This window comes from Schistocerca americana, chromosome 7, assembly GCF_021461395.2.
Source record: "Schistocerca americana isolate TAMUIC-IGC-003095 chromosome 7, iqSchAmer2.1, whole genome shotgun sequence".
In the NCBI taxonomy this organism is placed as follows: Eukaryota; Metazoa; Arthropoda; class Insecta; order Orthoptera; family Acrididae; genus Schistocerca; species Schistocerca americana.
Window position 1 is genome coordinate 232795272 of NC_060125.1, and position 20185 is coordinate 232815456.

Here is a 20185-nt window from a genome sequence, read left to right on the forward strand (position 1 = left end):
TGAAGGATAATCAACTTGTGGACGTTTTTCTTTTAAACACAATTCCCAAAAGTGTTCAAAACTATCACATCTTCCATTCAATATACAAATCAAGCCCTCATATATTTTTTCCAGATCAGCAACACTTAGATGAGTGCATTGAATATTTTCAGTGACATCCTCTACTGGGTTCATTGCATGGCAATAAAGACGTAAAAAGAAATAAGTCTTGAATTGTAACATTGACTCAAGGTAGCCTGCATAGTTGTAACCTGCCTCTGTTATGTCTTGTGCAGAAAATGTGTTCTCAAGATACTAGAAGCTTACATAGTCCATCAAGTTAGGCAAAGGGGTCATAGACCAGCTTGGTCGTTGGCGCTCTCACAGCATATGCTTCTGAAAAGTCCTACCCTTTTGTGGGATTCCCTTATGGCGTTTATTAAGTCATTGGCCAAAGCCACAATATCCCTCATAGACGTAAATGGCAGAGACTGTCTACAACTGCCAAGTCTGAGCTGTGTGCTGGGCAGTGCACATAACATGCTTTTGGTTGTATATTCAAAACTAACTTTTTTTAGTCCTTTGAACTTACCTCTCGCATTCGAAGCACCATCATAGCACTGTCCTCTTAAGTTATCCATTACAAATCAAAACGAGCAAAAACGTGTTTTAAAATACTAAACAGAGTTTGTGATTCAGTGTTGGGGGTCTCGTATAAGTCAATAAAGTCTTGATTGATGATTAAGGAATCATCGACAGTATGAATACAAAATGACACTTGTTCATGAATCAAAGAATCACTTGTTTTGTCAACCATAATAGAAAAATGTTCAGTCTTCTTGACTGAAGCCAATACCTTTCTCAACACAAACTTTCCTAGTAGATCAATGATCTCGTTTTGAATATCGTGGGCCATCCACTTATACCATGAATGTCGTAACCAATCTTTAAACCCAGGTATCTCATTCTTTTGGAGTTCCAACTATTGAAAAAAATTTGAGTTCACATCTTCGTGCCCTCCAATTGCTAGTCCTTGTTGGCGTAGAAATTGCACGGCATTAAAAATTGTCTCAAGGGCTAAACGGCCTTTCTTCATATCACTATCTAACTGTTCATTCAATTAGAAGATCACACTTCAATTAGTGATAGAATTTAGTTTCAGAACACCTTCTTATGCATAAACATATTTTCATGAAGACAGAATTTATCCAAAGCCTTTTTCCAGTTAGAAAACCCTACAGAAGTAAATACATCTTCTTTTTTGAAGAAAATTGTAGTAGATTTTTAGCATCTGCCTCTTTGCAGGTTTTGCAAAAAACTTTTTAGGTGGATGCTTCATATTCTAGCCATGTACATTTGATCAACCAAGACTTCTGAAATGATCTTCCCTTACTGGATTGTCCAGGTTTCAGCTGTGAACGGTTCTCACCTGAAGACAACGAAGCAATTGATGACACAATAATTGTTGGAGGTTGACTTGCAGTGTCATGAACTTCCAAGCATGCCTTTTTGGTAACAAATTTATCCATTGCAAACTTAATTCACAATAAACCGAGAGATTAAAGTAAACGAATAAAATATAGTCATATAAAATAACCCACTACACACTAAATTTGGAACACTAAACACATCTGCAGCATGCACTGAAAGAAACTATCCACACTGAATGACTGCAACAGGAGGGTGGGCTTTATATAGCCACAGCATCGTAATGTCTCGAAGCGTCAACGCAACATGAGGTGGAGGGTTCTAGGCACTTCTGCTCCAGTCCTTTTGATGTCGCTGCGGCCGCAGCGCTGGCCCGCCAGCACTAGACCCAAAAGTTTGTGCACCGGGACAAATTCTAAGTGTGCCCACAGCATTGTAACAATATCATGATTCACACCACTTGTGTTCAGTTAACCTGTTACCACCATAATAAATATTTGTTTTGACTCATTAAAAGGTAACTATCATCAAACATGGAAAATAAAAAATTCCAACATAATTTTGTGATTTTACAAAGCATAATATAACTAACATTTTTCTTAAATTATTGGGGGGCAGGCTCTGCCCCCATTCTCTGTCCACATTCTTTGACCATGAAGGAAGGCATTTAAGCATTTAAACAGCTTTGTTCTTTGCTGTTGCTTTATTCCTTCATAGCATTCTGATAGTCTTTCTGACAATATTTCTTATCAAACTTCATGGAATATTCTTTTGTCTCCTTTATTTGCTTTTCCATTTTATCTATTTCCTCTGACGTAAAGTGATGCTTTCCACTGGAATCTATTCTCTTTATTTCTAGATCTGGTTTAGTTTCTCTCTCTACTTTCCTATCTCCCTTCACTTTATCATCAGTTTCTTTTAGGTTGTCTATAATCACCAGTGGTTCTTTTCTGTTTTTTGTCCAATCACAGTGTAATAACCCTTGTTCCTACCAGTATCTGTTCTTCTTATATTATTTACTTGCTAGTTTCCCTCTCCTATTCTGAGACCTGGGTTTTGTTTGCTCTACTTGGTTCCATATAGTTTAAGAATTCATTTGTATTCGTCCTAGTGGCAGGTACGAGGGCAGTTCAATAAGTAATGCAACACATTTTTTTTCTCGGCCAATTTTGGTTGAAAAAACCGGAAATTTCTTGTGGAATATTTTCAAACATTCCCGCTTCATCTCGTATAGTTTCATTGACTTCCGACAGGTGGCAGCGCTGCACGGAGCTGTTAAAATGGCGTCTGTAATGGATGTGCGTTGCAAACAACGGGCAGTGATCGAGTTTCTTTTGGCGGAAAACCAGGGCATCTCAGATATTCATAGGCGCTTGCAGAATGTCTACGGTGATCTGGCAGTGGACAAAAGCACGGTGAGTCATTGGGCAAAGCGTGTGTCATCATCGCCGCAAGGTCAAGCAAGACTGTCTGATCTCCCGCGTGCGGGCCGGCCGTGCACAGCTGTGACTCCTGCAATGGCAGAGCGTGCGAACACACTCGTTCGAGATGATCGACGGATCACCATCAAACAACTCAGTGCTCAACTTGACATCTCTGTTGGTAGTGCTGTCACAATTGTTCACCAGTTGGGATATTCAAAGGTTTGTTCCCGCTGGGTCCCTCATTGTCTAACCGAACACCATAAAGAGCAAAGGAGAACCATCTGTGCGGAATTGCTTGCTCGTCATGTGGCTGAGGGTGACAATTTCTTGTCAAAGATTGTTACAGGCGATGAAACATGGGTTCATCACTTTGAACCTGAAACAAAACGTCAGTCAATGGAGTGGCGCCACACCCACTCCCCTACCAAGAAAAAGTTTAAAGCCATACCCTCAGCCGGTAAAGTCATGGTTACAGTCTTCTGGGACGCTGAAGGGCTTATTCTGTTCGATGTCCTTCCCCATGGTCAAACGATCAACTCTGAAGTGTATTGTGCTACTCTTCAGAAATTGAAGAAACGACTTCAGCGTGTTCGTAGGCACAAAAATCTGAATGAACTTCTCCTTCTTCATGACAACGCAAGACCTTACACAAGTCTTCGCACCCGAGAGGAGCTCACAAAACTTCAGTGGACTGTTCTTCCTCATGCACCCTACGGCCCCAATCTCGCACCGTCGTATTTCCATATGTTTGGCCCAATGAAGGACGCAATCCGTGGGAGGCACTACGCGGATGATGAAGAAGTTATTGATGCAGTACGACGTTGGCTCCGACATCGACCAGTGGAATGGTACCGTGCAGGCATACAGGCCCTCATTTCAAGATGGCGTAAGGCCGTAGCATTGAATGGAGATTACATTGAAAAATAGTGTTGTGTAGCTAAAAGATTGGGGAATAACCTGGTGTATTTCAATGCTGAATAAAACAACCCCTGTTTCAGAAAAAAAATGTGTTGCATTACTTATTGAACTGCCCTCGTAAAAGCAATTCTTTAACTTTGTGGAGCATTTTTTTCTTTAATTCCACAATTATGAGTCATATCTATCACCTATCCAGAATTCACTTAATATACTTTGCTGTTCATCTTTAGACCAATATTCCTTCAAAAATAATTCCTTGAATTCTTCCCATGAACTGGAGGATTCTGCAACCTCAGTTACCTAACTATAGAAATATCCTCTTAAAAATCACCCCCCCCACAAAAGATATTTTTCCTATGATTATAATTTTCTGGCAGACACATTAAATTCTGTAATAAAATCAGCAGGGTACACTTCACCATATTCTTCAAAATCAGTAAATTTCTTGCAATTAACACAAGAAGATAGATTTGGCATGGCACACACATTATGATTCACTCTCTGGATTTTGCGTACCATATCTTCAAATTGTCATTTACTTTTCCCATTCTCTTTTTGAATAAACTCCAATCTATTTTAATTTCTTCCTCTTGATTTTTGAGCACATCCCTGTTATAATTACAAACTATTTCTAAATATGTGTTGTTGTGCACTCCAGAATTAGAAAGTGTCCATTCTCCTTTTACGTGGGTTCTCAACTGTCTTTTTATGGGGCACACTGGCATTATTGACTTGGCATAACAGCTGTTAGTATCTCATTTAAAACTTCCCAACAAAATTCAACAGCTTCCCACTTTGAATGACTGATTAATTTTAAGATTTAAATTTTCTCAAATACCGAGTAGACACTTGGCAAAATAAACACTTTTAGCTTGTGTTGCTTTGATGACGACTGCTGCTGTTGACTGGTGTTCCCTTTCCACATCGTCTGCTCAGCTCGCTGTGTTGCTCATGACCTCCAGCAACGTGTTCGTCCTCCTGTGTTGCCCCGAAATGCTTACATCAAAGTGATTTGAAAAATGTAGATGTAGATATTCACTGCCTTTGCTGCATCTTTTTCTTTTTGCATAACCATTTGTTTCCATGGCATCTTGCAGAACTCATGTTATCAACTGAAAACTAGTATGAATGTCCTCACAAAGCTGAACAAAATCCAAGATTTTCTTTCAGAAGTTTTCTGTACACCCTGCATAATTCTCTTTTTCCAAAAACGTTTTTCTTGTTATAGAAAGTCTAATATTTCATGTCCTGTTTACCTCAGCCTTTGCCAGTTATTTTACTGCCCAAGTAGCAAAACTCCTGGAAGGAAATATCATGGTGAAATGAAAAAATTGGAAAACAGCATGTAGAAGAAGAATAGGGACTTTAGGTTATGGTCCCAGAATAAGTCAGTGGAAAAAAGAGAAGATTACAGAACAAGAAGGAAAGAGGCAGAAAGAGTGGTTCCAGAGGGGAGAAGAAAATGCATGGAAGAGTGGACTAGAATGACAAAGGAGGCTAATGATGCTTCAGAAAAGGTCCCATATGGGACAGTTAAAAGTAAGAGGCAGACTTATACGACAGATTATGTTGGAATGGTGAATAAAAGTGGCCAAAAGGTAGAAAACAAGGAAAAATTCAAGATTGTGCAGAGGGAGTATTTTGAGAAACTCCTGAATCCAAATGGAGACCTAGGTGAGGCAGAAGAAAAGGAACTACAAACAGAGAAGGACATAACATGGTGAGAAGTGGAAGATTCGTTTAGAAAGACGCGAGGAGGGTAGGCACCTGGTTTGGATGAACTGAGTGTGGAAATAATGATAGCAGCAGGAGAGAGGAGGACCCCAGAAGACTGGAAGAAAGGTAACAGAAAAGAGTGCAAAGCTATTGGGGAATCGCATTGATTAGCTATTTGCAAAGATGTTCGAGAAAGTTTTGGTAACATGAATTTGGACAATAACAGAATGAAGGATGTGAGAACAACATGGGTTCAGAGTAGAAAGATCCACAGCTAAATCTAATTTTCACTGTAAGACAGCTGTCACAACACCACAGAAAATATGTAACAGATCTAGTGTTGGCCATCCTCAACATCAAAAATGCATATGATGGCGTGTATAGAACCAATGCATGGAAGTCCCTGGACAACAGAGGAGTAGAAAAGTAGACTATATGGAGCATAAACATATGGACAGCAGGAGTCTGAACTGTGTGAAAGAGGGAGGAGAGAGATCAGATTGGTTGGAACAGAAGAATGGCTTGAGGCAGAGAAGCATACTATCAGCATTGCTCTTCATCATGGGTATGGATGAGATAATAGCCAGAGTGACACAAGTAATTCGTGAAAGAACAAGGAAAGCAATGGTGTTTGCAGATGGTTTGAAGATTTGAAAAACAAAGAGGAGGCAGTGCAGGAGTAGTTGGACATATGGCAATGAATATCACAACTATATGGGATGAAATTCAGCATAAATATATTTGAAATGATGACAACAACCAGGAATAAGAGTAAGGCTGCAGTGGGATAACAACTGGTGGGGAAGAAGTGATTAAGGTGGAGAATTTCATATATCTCTGAAGCTTAATACATCTGGCATAGTATTTTCCAATCTTGACCTATGTCCTGAACATATATGTGGCAAAAAAAAAAAAAAGAGAGAAGTGAAATTCAAGCTAGTGGGATAAAATTCTTGAGAAACAATGCTGGGCTGACAAAAAAAAAAAAAAAGGTAGGGTAAGGAATGAGAGGATTAGGGAATTAGTGAAGGAGGAACCATTACAGGATATGATAGAGGAACTGAGGCTTAGATAGTATTGACATGTTAAGTAAATGAAACAGAGGTGTATTCCCAGGAAAACACACACGATGAAAATCGAGGGAAAAAACCAAAAGGAAGACTAAGAGACAGGTGGCCAAAAGAAGTGAAGGACTGCATGTGAAAGAAAGGAAAATACTGGATCAAGGTGGGGGCAGAGAGATGGTGGGAAGACATAAAATGATGGAGAGACTTACGTTCAAAACAGACCTGGCCAGCAGCTGGAAACTGGGAAAATGTATATGATGGTGTTGATGTTCTTCTACTTTTAATGTCTCATTTCCTAATTTAATTCTATAAGCCTTGTCTGATTTAATTTGACTGCATTCCATTACTCTTCCTTTATTTTTATTGATATGTATCATATAATCTCCCTTCAAAACTTTTTCATGCTGCTCAACTTCTTTCACAAGTCCTTTGCCCTCTGACAGGAGTACAATGTCATGTGGAAACATCCAAATTTTATTTCTTCTTGCCTAACTTTAATTCATTTTCCAGAATTGCTCCTTAGCTTCCTTTTCTGCTTTCTGAATATACAAATTAAAGAACATAAAGGAAAGGCCACAACCATGTCTCACTCCCTTCTATATTACTGCCTCTCTTTCGTATCCTATGACTCTTAGAACTGCAGTTTCGTTCCTGTACATGTTGTAGGTAACGTTTCATCCACATGTTTTATGAGTGATACCATCAGAATTTTAAATTATCATCAACGTTACCAAATCTTTTTCTAAATCTGCAAATGCTGTAAATGAAGGTCTGTCTTTTTGTAATCTATCCTTTAAGATAAGACACATGGTCACTATTTCTATTCATGTTCCTATGTTTCTACAGGATATAAATAAGTCTTTCTCCAGGTCAGCTTCTACCAATCATTCCTTCATTTTTTAGGTTATTCTGTGGTGAATTTTGCAGTCATGCTTTTAGCCCAGTGGTTCAGTAATGTGCACACCTTGTTAATCTGACGGTTCAGTGATACACCTTCCAGTGTCAATCTTCTTTGGTGTAAGGGTTTTTAAATTATGTTGTAAGTCTGAGTGAAAGCCATCTGTGTCGTACACACTATTTATCATGCTGATCAGTTTTGTCATGGTTGGTTCTCCCACAGATTTTAAATAATTCTGAGGGAATGTTCTCTATTATAAGGGTGCTGTTATGACATAGATCTTTCAGTGCTCAGCCAAATTCTTGTTGAAGTATTGCATCATCTGTCTCTCTCTCACACACACACACACACACACACACACACACACACACACACAGAGAGAGAGAGAGAGAGAGAGAGAGAGAGAGAGAGAGAGAGAGAGAGTCAGCATTTTTGTCTATGCATAGTGCCGGATTACGATCTAACCTCTTGAAGTTCATACGCTTTTCCATTTTCTCCAAACGCTTGTTTAATTTTCCCATGTTTGGCACCCATCTTTACTACTTATGAATGGCACCTGTCTTTCCTATTGTCAATCACATACCCTTAGCTTTCTTCATTTAGTCATTCTTGCTTTGGACTTTCTGTTAATCTCATTTTTCAGGCATCCATACTCACATTTACCTGCTTTAGTTGCTGTATTCTTATATTTCCGAATCTTCAGATTGAGTTTCTCAAGTATTATCCAAGTCTTTTAGCTGAGACTTGTCTTATTTACTAGTTTTCCCCTGCTTCCTTCAGTATTTTACTTCTCAAAAATATTGATTTGTCTTCTGTCGTATTCCTTTTTCATGTTTCCTAGTTGCTGCCTGCTAATCCTTCTGGAACTCTTAAAGATGTCTGGCTTTTTTCAAATTATCCAGGGCTCACATACTTAATTTTCTATCTTTTTACAATTTATCCAACTTTGTTTTGTGTTTTATAACTAATAAATTACAGTCAGAGTAAACAGCTACTAATGGAAATGCTTTTAGTTTAAAACCTGGTTTCTAAATCTCTGTCTAATTTTTTAACCTACACCTCATTAGAACCCCTCTTATGTAAATATCTCCTCTGTGACTGGAATGCATATATACTCTTTTGCAGTCTTCATCTGTACTGTGCAAGCTACCTTACAGCAATGTCAGATGGTACTTCTGGCACCAGTATGTTTTCCCACACTCCTGTTACATTCACGAATGGTGTGTAGGATAAATGATGTTGGAAAGGCTCAGTATGACATCTAATTTCTCTAATTTTCTCAGGGTGATGATTTCGCAGAGAAATTTGGGAGGAGTGGAAGCTCGCAATATTTCAACAGTATACCTCTCTGTGATGCACACTACCTCTCTTGTAGCATCTGCCACTGGATTTTATTGAGCATCTCCATAACCCTCTCCCACTGAGTAACCCATCTCAGTGATGAAAAGCACCACTCTTCCTTGGATCTTCTGTACTTCTTCTTTTATCCTACTTTGTAAGGGCCCCAGAATGATGGATAGTATTCAAGAATCAGTCAAACAAGTGTTTTGTAATTCTCTTCTTTCATGGATGAATCACATTTCCACAAGATTCTCCCAATGAATTTCAGTCTTGTATTGGGTTTTCTACTGTTTATTTAATGTGGTCATTTCACTTTAGATCACTCCAGTTGGTTACTCCTAGCTATGTTATAGTGATTATTGTGTCTGGTGATTTGTCATCTGTAGCGGAATTGAACAATAATGGATCTCTTCAACTATTTATGTGCTTTATATAGAATTTATTCATGTTCAGGGTTGACTGCCAGTCCCTAATTTCACTACAGTCTTCTGATGTTGCCGCCACCCTACAAACAACAGTATTCTCTGCCCTGCATTTGTGCAAACTGCTAGGCAACTCCAGATTACAGAGATTTTCTATTGAATCATACATTCAACCTCTTATTACAAATGGCACTTGTATACCTTTTGAAACCTATATAGACTGACTGAATAAAGGCTAAAATAATCACTTCATCCTGATAAATCCTTATTATGTGGCTGATGACATAACGGAACTATAAACATTATAATCTCTTTGTAAGTGACAGTTGTTAACCACCCTGAATTGTTTTGAAGACTAAGCTATTTTTAAACATATTTTTTAAAATAAAATGTGGTTTTTATGCTGTTTTAACAATTTCAAGTTTTTCTTACTGTATCATTTGGATGCTGCTTTGATATATGTTATCTGATAATGTATATGAAGTAAAAGTGACCACTGTTCTGAATGCACCTACATACAGCGAGTCCTGCTTTAACAAACTTAAAAGCTAATCAACTTGCTATATTCTGAAATTACTACATAAATTTAGTAGCTTTTTGAAGTTTTGTTAATGAATTAAAGCATTAACTTAGAGATCAGATATACTTTTCCCGAGATAAGTGGCCAGGAACGGTGGTGGTGTGAGGGATGGAGAGGGGGGGGGGGGGGGTTACATAAGTGTGTGTGTGTGTGTGAGAGAGAGAGAGAGAGAGAGAGAGAGAGAGAGAGAGAGAGAGAATTAGATATGCATCTCACGATAGATGTAATTATTGTAATTGCATATTATGTGTATACTGTATGGTAGTTGTACTTCAGAGCCACACAATAGTTGTACAATCTACTTTTTAAAATTATATGCATTATGTGGTATCCACATAGTGATCATCAATATTTATGATTGTTTTCCAGAGACTTTGGATATGCTTAAGGACAACACTGAGCCTGTTTGTTGGTGTCACACTGATGCGTGAGCTACAAATTCTCTTCTACCTAATTCATTTTTTAGAACTGTTTAGGTAGCTTTTAATGCTCTGAATTCTAATAATCCACATTTTTCTGTATTTTGGGCTGTAGTTGGAAACTTTGGGCAAGAATGGGAAACTGGTGATGTCAGTGCAAAAACCCCTTACAAAGCTGGAACTCCAAAGGAGATAAACGCCATCATAGGTGTCAAACTAGGATTGCGTTCCGTCAATGTCACTCTTAAACAGGAAGGTATATAGTTTTCATAATTATGAGTATGTGGTGTGTTTGTGAGTGTGTGGGTGTATGTGTGGTGAGGAGAGATAGATAGATAGAGAGAGAGAGAGGAAAAAAAGTTTATTGTACACTTATCCATTGCTTTGTATATATGTGTTTTTTCTGTCACTTGACACTATCTCAGGAGGACAGAACACATCAGATGATAAAGCTCTCAAAGATGAAATTATCAACTATAATGAACGTTTTACCTGGGAGTGGGACCAAGGAATATTTGGTTTTGGGCCACGAGGTAAGATATTTACAAAGAATACATTGCAATAAATTCCTTTTACCTTTTTTTCCACGTAGTATTTCATTCAGTCTCAGTGCTTTGTAATATTAGCCTGTTTTAATAGTATTTTAGTGAATTACTACTGCACTAATACTACTATTTCTACTCCTACTTCTACTACTACTATTATTATTGTTATTATTGCTTATTTTTCTCGTCCTGTAAGATCTTCATTCTTTGATGTGTTCCTGTTTTCTGTGGTCTTTCTGTATTTTCACTGTTTTCCTCTTTATTTTACTTCAAGTTTCATGTTCATAATTTTATTTCTGAAATTGTCTCTTTCATTTACCATTTATTTATTTATTTATTTTCGAGTTCTGTGGATCTTTGACACAGTGTATAGCTAGGATGTAGATTATGTCAGATTATTACTACAATAATCATATGTAAATGGTCATGAGGCTTACAATCTAAATCATACTAAATAGATACATGAGGTTCAAGTCTTCAAATAACGGCATAGATTATAGAAGTAATGATGCTTACACAAATAAATTGTAAGGCTTACATTCTAATTCGTATAAAACACATTGTCAACAATTAATATACAGTGCTATATAGTCATTTCTTATAGGAAAGCTTAAAATTAAACAAATTTCACTAATTATTAAACATTATCAAAAAAATCCTGTAAAGAGTAGAAAGAACTATTCAAAAAATAAAGTTTTAGCTATTTTTGAATTTAGTCTTATCTCCAGTGACTGATTTAACATGAACTGGAAGTTTATTGTACACTTTTATGCATGAATAATGTACTTCTTTCTTTACCATACTGAGATTTTTTACATCTCTGTGAAGATCATGTTTACTTCTTGTATCATGATCATGGTATTGACTGCTTGTCCCATACATTGTCTAATTAATGTTCACAAAGCAAATTAGTGAAAGACTGTATTGGCATGGCATGGTGAGGATCCCCAGTTGTTTGAACAAGTTTCTGCACGAGCATATAGGGTTCACTCTATCCATAATTCTGATGCCTCTCTTCTGTGCAATAAAGACTTTATTTGCTCATGACTGGTTTCCCCAGAATATGAAGCCATATATCATAACTGAATGGAAATATCTGAAGTACTCAGCTTTTTGATTGTTTCCAAGACACAAACAGATGAAATTGAGCAAATGGTAAATGCTGCTGAAGTCAGTCTTTTACACAGTTCGACAATGTGAATTGACCAGTTTAGACTTATGTTAATGTGTAATCCAACGAATTTGGAAAACTAAACTCTCGATAATTCTTTGTCACCACATTTTATTTGAATATTTTCCAGCTTTTTGTTTGCTGTCTGAAACTGAATGAATTGAGTTTTGTTAACACTGAGAGGCAGTCCATTAGAAGTGAACCAATCTAGAGCTTCTTTGAATATAGTGGTCACAGAGTTCTCTAGACTGCAATTTGGTACATTTTATATCATAATGGTGATATCATCTGCAAACAGGGTGAAGTGTGCTTTTAGTGTCATACACCATGGAAGATTAGGAAAAGTAAGGGACCCAGCACTGAGCCCTGTGGGACTCCACATTTCACTGTGCCCCAGTCAGAGCAGGTAGGTTCCTTTGCAGAATTATTCACTACGATCTTCTGCCTTCTTCATCCAGAGATCATTTGAGCCACATCCCTACTTTACCATATAAGCCATAGTGCTTAGCCTTTGTACGTATAATTTTGTGATCTACACAGTCGAATGCTATAGGCAGATCACAAAAGATTCCAACAGGGCATATTTTATTGTTTATGGATTCAAGAAGATGGTCGACAAATGTGAAAATGGGATGTTCAGTTGAAATACCCTTTTGGAATCCAAATTTATTTTATTAAACAATGGAAAATCCAGGATCAAATGTAATAATATTATGAAAAGGAAAGTTGCTGCTCACCATATAATGGAGATGCTGAGTCGCAGATAGGCACAGCAAAAAGACTTTCACAATATAAGCTTTCAGCCAACAAGGTCTTTGTCAAAAATAAACCACACACGCACTCTCTCTCTCTCTCTCTCTCTCTCTCTCCTCTCTCTCTCTCTCTCACACACACACACACACACACACACACACACACACACACGACTGAAGCCTCTGGCTGATAAAAGCCTTGTTGGCTGAAAGTATATATTGTGACACTCTTTTTGTACCTACCTGATTTTTATTAAGGAATTTATGTTTATTAAGTTGATCCATGATTCTCTTGAACATAAGTTTCTCTAGGATTTTAGAAAGATTTGTCAGCAGTGAAACTGGCCAGTAGTTGGAAATGTCAGCTTTATCACCTTCTTTTAACAGCAACCTAACCATTCCCTTTGGAGTCTTTTGTTCAAGAGCATAGGAACCGCACCAGATAGGACTAAAAGGGTATACTGAATGTATACAGAGAAGGGCAGCATGAATGGTCACAGATTTGTTTGATCCATGGGAGAGTATCACACAGATACTGAAGAAACTGAACTGTCAGACCCTTGAATATAGATGTAAACTATCCCAAAAAAATTTACTAACAAAGTTTCAAGAACTGGCTTTAAATGATGAATCTAGTAATATGCTATAACCCCCTACATTTCAGTCAGATAGGAATCATTAGGATAAGATTAGAAAAACTGCAGCACACTCAGAGACAATAAATCATTCTTCCTATTCTCCATACATGAATAGAATGAGAAGAAATCCAAATAATTGGTACAATGGGATGTACCCTCTGCCAAGCACTTCATGGCAGTTTGCAGAGTATAGATTTAGATGTAGAAATATTCGAGTGCTTCTTGTCCATTATTGCTGACTGTTGCCAGGTCATCTCCAAATGCCAGGCGTTTTAGGATTGTCTTGTTTGCACACATTCTTCATAAACAAATCCCTTTTACTTTTTCTTCCCATTGTTTGATAATTTTGTCAAAGACCATATTGAATAAAAGCAGTGAGAGACCATCTTCTTGTCCTATATGTATCTCAAATGGTTCTGAGATTTCTCCCTAAATTTTATTTTAGATGTGGGTCTGCGAGTGTCTTTTGTACAAAAATCCTAGTTTGTCTGCCTGTTTTATATTTTTCTAGTGTGAAAGAAGGTCTGCCTACCTATGGAGTAATGCCTTGGAGAGAGTTTTGTTAGTGACTGCTAAGAATGAGATACCTCTGTAATTGTTAGGGTCTGTCTTGTCCTTTTTGCAGAGTGGGTGAATCAATCCACATTTCCATTCCTGTGTGATCCACATTTTTGTGAATTTTCTTTGTGATATTTTGCTCTTTGAGCTTCCAAGTCTTGGAGATAATGCCATCTTCTCCACGGGCTCTGTGGTTGCAAGCAGTTTCAAATCTGAATTTGGTATTGTTTCCATGAAGTGTAATATTTCTACATGCTTCCCGCAGTTGAGGAGTTTATCGAAGTATTTTTTAATGATTTTTCAGTTTTCTTTAGTATTTGTTTACAGAGACCTGTCTGTTCTTTCAAAGAACATATATTTTGAAACTGATAACCCTTTACATTTTCCATGAATATTCATTTGGTGTATTTTGTAGTATGTTCTTTTCATTCTTCTAATATCTTTTGAGGATTGTCTGTGGACTTTGTGCAATCCTATCATGATTCTGTTGTTCTGCTACTGCTAAACTTCTTCCATGCCAGAATTATAAATTCAATGGCCTCATCACAAGTTGTGGTATTATTATCATTATTGTTGTTGTTGTTGTTGGCGAATTTTCCCTAAAAGGAAATCGTTAAGCTTATGACTTTGAAGGCTTGTTCTTCTTGTCCTTCCAGTACTCCTTCATTCTCTTGGAGAGGGCCTCTTTTCTCTCCTCAGACCATTCTTGTTTGGTCCGCTGTTTTAGCGCTTCTGACTTTACTTCCCAATTGTCTATGTGTTTTCGGAAGGTGCTTCTGTCTGTGGTGTTTGTGGTGCCAATTGCTTGTAGGTCTTTTCGAACTCCTTCCATCCAGGGTGTCGAGACTTTAAGTGTCTTGATGTGTTCTAGAATTTTCTTGGTGAGTCTTGTTTCAGGGAGTCTATCTAAATGTCCGTAGAATTTAAGGCGCCTTTTTCTCATATCGTTCTCGATGTTCGAATATGCTTCTACTGTTGAGTTCTTCTGTAGTCTGTAGCCATCTGGTGTGGGTCTTCCTCCTAAAATTTTCCTCATGATTTTGCGTTCTTCTTTTTTGATTTCTTCAATTTTGATTTTCCTGTTGAGTGCTAGTGTTTCGCTGGCATACAGTACGGCGGGTTTGATCACTGTGTTATAGTGTCTGATCTTGGTGTTTCTGGAAATGCATTGTTTGTTGTAGACGTTTCGTACCATGCCTAGTGATTTCCGTGTCTTCTGTTGTCTGTCTTCGTAAGCCAGTTTCTCTGTTCCGGTCGGTTCGATGATTTCGCCTAGGTATCTGAAGTGTGTGACCCCTTTAATTTTGCCGTACTTGGTTGTGATGTCGTCGCCTTCTCTTGTTAGGACTTGCGTTTTTTCAAAAGAGATTTGTAGGCCGACTTTCTCGGCGCATTCTTTCAGGATTTCGATCTGTGTTTTTGCTGATGTTGGGTCATAGGTCAGTATCGCTAGGTCGTCTGCGAATGCTAGGTAAGGGATTTCCAGTCTTTTCCTTCCTAATGTGACTGGTCTCCAGGTGTTTTGTCTCCTGACTTCAGCTTCCCATTCGCTCATTACTTTGTCCAGGACGATGTTGAACAATAGCGGGGATAGTCCATCTCCTTGTCTTAGGCCAGTGTGGATTTCAAAGGGGTCCGAGATTTCGCCCATGAATTTGACTTTGGATTTTGTATTGGTTAGTGTCTGTTCGATTAGTCTTCGGGTCTTTTGGTCTAGGCCTTTTTCTCTGAGGATTTGGATGAGGGACTTTCTGTCGATTGAGTCATAAGCCTTTTTGAAATCAACGAAAGTGCAGATGATTTTTTTGGGGCTTGTCATGTGGGATTTTATGATTGATTTCAGGTTGAAGATTTGTTCGGGGCAGGCTCTGTTGGGTCTGAAACCCGCTTGGTATTCCGAGATGGCGGGTTCCAGTTGTCCTTGCGTTCTGGTGAGAAGGCAGGTTGATAGAATTTTGTAGATGACCGGTAGCAGGGAAATTCCTCTATAATTGTTTGTGTCTGTCCTGTCACCTTTCTTGTGTAGCGGGTGAATGAGTGCGGTCTTCCAGTCGTCAGGTATGATTTCGGTTGTCCAGGTGTTCTGTATGATTTGTGTGATTTCGTTTAGCGATTTTGGTCCTAGGTTCTTCAGCAGTTCTGCCGTTATTCCGTCTTCACCGGCTGCCTTGTTGTTTTTCAGTTTCTTTATGCAGTGGAGGATTTCTTCTTTTGTTGGTGATGGTGAGTCTTCCGGTGCGTTGGCCGGTTCTCGGGGTTCGAATGTTGAGTTAGGTTCCGGGCAATTTAGTAATTTTGAAAAGTACTTCGCGAGCTCTTCACAGTTTTCTTTGTTGGTAAGTGCCAGTTTTCCGTCTTCTTTTCTGAAGCAGAGGTTCTGTGGTGAGTATCCTTTGACTTGGTTGGCGAACGTCCTGTAGAAATCCCGTGTGTTGAAATTTCTGAAGTCTTCTTCGATGGAGTTTAGCTGATCATTGATGTATTTGCGTTTCTCTTGTCTTATTGTTTTCGATGTTTGTCTTCGAATTTCATAGAAGTTGTCCCGTGTTTCTTGTGTTTTGTTGCTGTTGTAGTTTGTGAAAGCTGTTCTTCGATTTTGTAGGGCGATTTCGCAGGTAGAGTTCCACCAAGGGTGCCTGGGTTTTCTAGTCAGCGGGATCAGTTCTTTGGCTGTGTTCACAATTTTTTGTTTAAAGCTGGTCCAATCTTTCGCCTCTTGTTTTTCCCAGTGTTCTGTGATGTTCGATTCTCTGATCTTTCTTGTATCAAATTTCGGTGAGGTCAATTTCTTTTTGTGTTGTCTTCTTGGTGTGAGTTTGATTTTGATTCTTGTTAGGTAGTGGTCCGAATCTATGTTGGCGCCTTTTCTCACTTGGACGTCGTGGATTTCTTTCTGGTATTCATAGGAGATTGCCACGTGATCTATCTGGAATTCGCCTAGTGAGTGGACTGGTGATCGCCACGTCTTTTGTTTCTTGGGCTTTTTCATCAGGGAGGTTGACATGATTTTGAGGTTGTTTTGCTGGCAGAGTTCGATCAGTCTGGTGCCGTTTTTGTTGGTGAATTTGTGTGCAGGGAAATTTCCTACTGTTTTTCTGTAGCGTTTTTCTCTGCCGATTTGTGCGTTGAAGTCGCCTAGTAGAATTTTCGCGTTGTCTTGGGGTATTTTTGCCAGGGTGGTTTCGAGTTTGTCCCAGAATTTGTCTGTTTCTTCTGGTTTGTCCTTGTTGTCTGCGTTCGTGGGGGCATGTACGTTGATGAGGGTGTAGTTCTTGTTGGCGTGTTTGATTCGCATGGTCATGAGCCTGTTGTTGATCGCGTTGACTTCTTTTACTGAGTCTAGGATGTTTTTGTTTACTGCGAAGGCCATGCCGAGGAGTGCTCCTCCTTTGCCGATTTTCCTGTTGGTTCCACTCTTGAAGAATCTGTAGTTTCCGTAGTCTATTGTGTCTGAATCCGTGTATCTTGTTTCTTGTAGCGCTAGGATCGAGATCTTTTGACTGGTGAGTTCCGTTGTTAGATTGTGTAATTTTCCCGTTTGTATTAGTGTCTGTATGTTGAAGGTGCCAAAGTATGTGTGTGTTTTCTTGGGTAGTTTGCCAGAGCGCTCCGACTCGCCCTTTAGTACATCTCCAAGTCCCCCAGAATCCGAGTGCCTGGTTGCCGTCTTGCAACGGGTGGATCGTCCACCTGGGGTAATGTTGTTTTTAGGTGTACTTGCCATTATGCTTGTAATTCGTCTGGCTTGCGCCAGTTTGGTAGAACCAGGGATTTTCAGTTCCTGGAGCTCGTATCAGCCGCACCATTGGTGACAGACGCTGGCCAGAGTACCGGTGGTTACCACACAGACGTGTCTGGGCTTTTGTGTTAGTTTTCTTCGTTTCGCCGGTTTTTACTCCGGGTACTTATCCTCGAGGATGTGATAGTTTTGGTCCGCCCCGAGTATTTGATTTCCTCGGTGCCACCCATATCTGGGAGGCTTTCCCCTATCCGCCACCTGGGGAGGCGCCCGATGGAGGATCTATCAACCTCACACGGGATTATTATTATTATTATTATTTACTATTTATTATTAATGTCAGCTTATAAGTCATCATGTATGTAAGATCTTACAGTTTCCCAGGACTGTTGATATGTTATGTAATCTTGGGTGCACCACGGGGGGAGCATCTGATGATGATGTCAAGTTACATTTTCAAAATATTGTACCAAGAAGACACAATAAACCAGTGTCATACCTGAAAGGGCAGCATTAAATAATGAATATATGTTCTTGTGACTCTGGGTGTCTGTGGTAGATGCTAGAGGAAGCTAACCAATTAGTTTTCATTTAAAGTATAAACAACTTCATCATTCATAGACCTGTATTTCACTCAGAGATTTTTGGTAACACCTAAAATGAACTGTTAATATTTTCGTTAGTTAATAGAGTGGCGAGTCAACCACCATAAACATATGTATTACAGGTAGTCGACCCTGTCTTGTTGTGTGTATTGCGTCTCAATTCAGTTTAGTCACAAAAATTAATACCACAATTGAACTCTGACCTGTATATCAGATTTCTACCCAAGACCGAACTCTAACAATGGAAAATTTGGAATGGAATACAAAGTACAAAATAGGACAGATTGCTACCCAACACATAGGTGTCTGTTCTTTCAAAGAACATATATTTTGAAACTGATAACCCTTTACATTTTCCCTGAATATTCATTTGGTGTATTTTGTAGTATGTTCTTTTCATTCTTCTAATATCTTCTGAGGATTATCTGTGGACTTTGTGCAATCCTATTATGTTTCTGTTGTTCTGCTACTGCTAAACTTCTTCCATGCCATCAGCACCCACAGAGACTGACTACACTTTCAAAATCACATCATGAATCATGTTACAATTCCAAAGTTTTTATTCACAAAATAGAACATTGCAAAGCAATATTCTTAGAGGACTCTTTAAGGACATTCTATACATGGACCTGCAGTGGTCTGAAACAGTGATGCTTAGCTCAGTGCTCCATGTATCTCTTACTCTCGCCATTGATCATGCACCTTCATCTCTCTGATGCCCAGAGGCCTTTGAAACACACACCACCACATGAAGTACCATCCTCCCACAAAACTAATAACTGTTCTTTAACAATGTCACTATTCAGCAATACATAAATATTAATTATCACATCAAGCTACAATTGATTATACATAACTGTAATGTCATTTTTGCTGGACCTCATATTTTTGTTCCAACCAGCCACGAACAGTGATAAATCCAACACAGATAAACCACAGACAGTTCTATATTGTTTTTCAAGGCAGCATTAACAATGTCAATGTGTTAGTAGTCATGAAACATAAGCATTTTACTAATACGTGCTTCACATGCATTGCTTGATCAAGACCTCATACTGCCTGAAACATTCATTTCTGATCATTAGTTCCATATGTCAAAATGCCCAACTTAATATGCAGTTTTGAGTCTAAATGTTTGGGATGATCTGTGTCTGTAGGCAAGATCGTAAGCTTTAAATCAAGAGAACACATAAGTAAAATTTACTTTGAAGGCATCAAGACCAGCCAAGATGCAAAACTTATGGAGAAATAAAAAGAGTACTGAATGATAAGCATACAGTGATTGCTTCTAAATGGTTTGGCCTTTAGGAAGTGAATGAATGGTCTTCTTAACCTTTTCTTTTCTAGTCTTAGCTTATGTGATCTTATATTTATTTAATGCTAGTGTATATCCTGCATATGGTATTTTATTGAAAAATTTTGTAGTTGCTCTTTCTTTTACAGTGTGCATGTGGTATGTAATAACTAACTAAATTGCAGTTGTAGGTGTTGTTTGGTGTGAGAAAGTAGCACACTCATTTGTAAGAATTTTTACTTATCCTGAAACTGTGAATAAATAAAAATGCCATCTTGAACACAGGCAAGTCCCTATCATCCTGGTGCCTGAGGTATGTGCCCTAATCTGCCTTACTCTTTCCTTGAGGAAGTAACTATAATTCCAAAAGATGGTAGAGTATCATGTACTTTCATACGTGCCTATTGGCTGTACTAAATATTTTCCCTCCTAAAGATAAGTACTGGCTAGCAAATCTGTCTCAGAGTCTTTTTTTTATAGTCTCAGAATACATCATTTATTCCAATTTCATCTATGACGTGGAGAAATATTCCAGACAGATTGTTCTGAGAAACTTTTACAAAATAATTATAATTGTGTAAGGTGTATTAAACTAAAACTGGCTTGATATTTTAACAGAAACTGATAGCCCTCATATTTAATAACAATATAATAGTCATGAATTATAGGTAACACTTTTACACAATTGACG

General features: G+C 38.4%; 1 protein-coding gene across 7 annotated transcripts in view; it reads left to right on the forward strand.

Moving 5' to 3' along the window:
- Positions 1–20185, forward strand: part of LOC124622094 (GPI mannosyltransferase 2-like) — a 387261-nt gene that overhangs the window by 287813 nt on the left and 79263 nt on the right. For all 7 annotated transcript variants that reach the window (XM_047147683.1, XM_047147685.1, XM_047147684.1 and 4 more), the window contains 3 exons: positions 10143–10200; positions 10308–10448; positions 10618–10725. In XM_047147683.1, coding sequence (XP_047003639.1) covers positions 10143–10200; positions 10308–10448; positions 10618–10725 — 307 coding nt within the window. The remainder of the gene's footprint in view (positions 1–10142; positions 10201–10307; positions 10449–10617; positions 10726–20185) is intronic.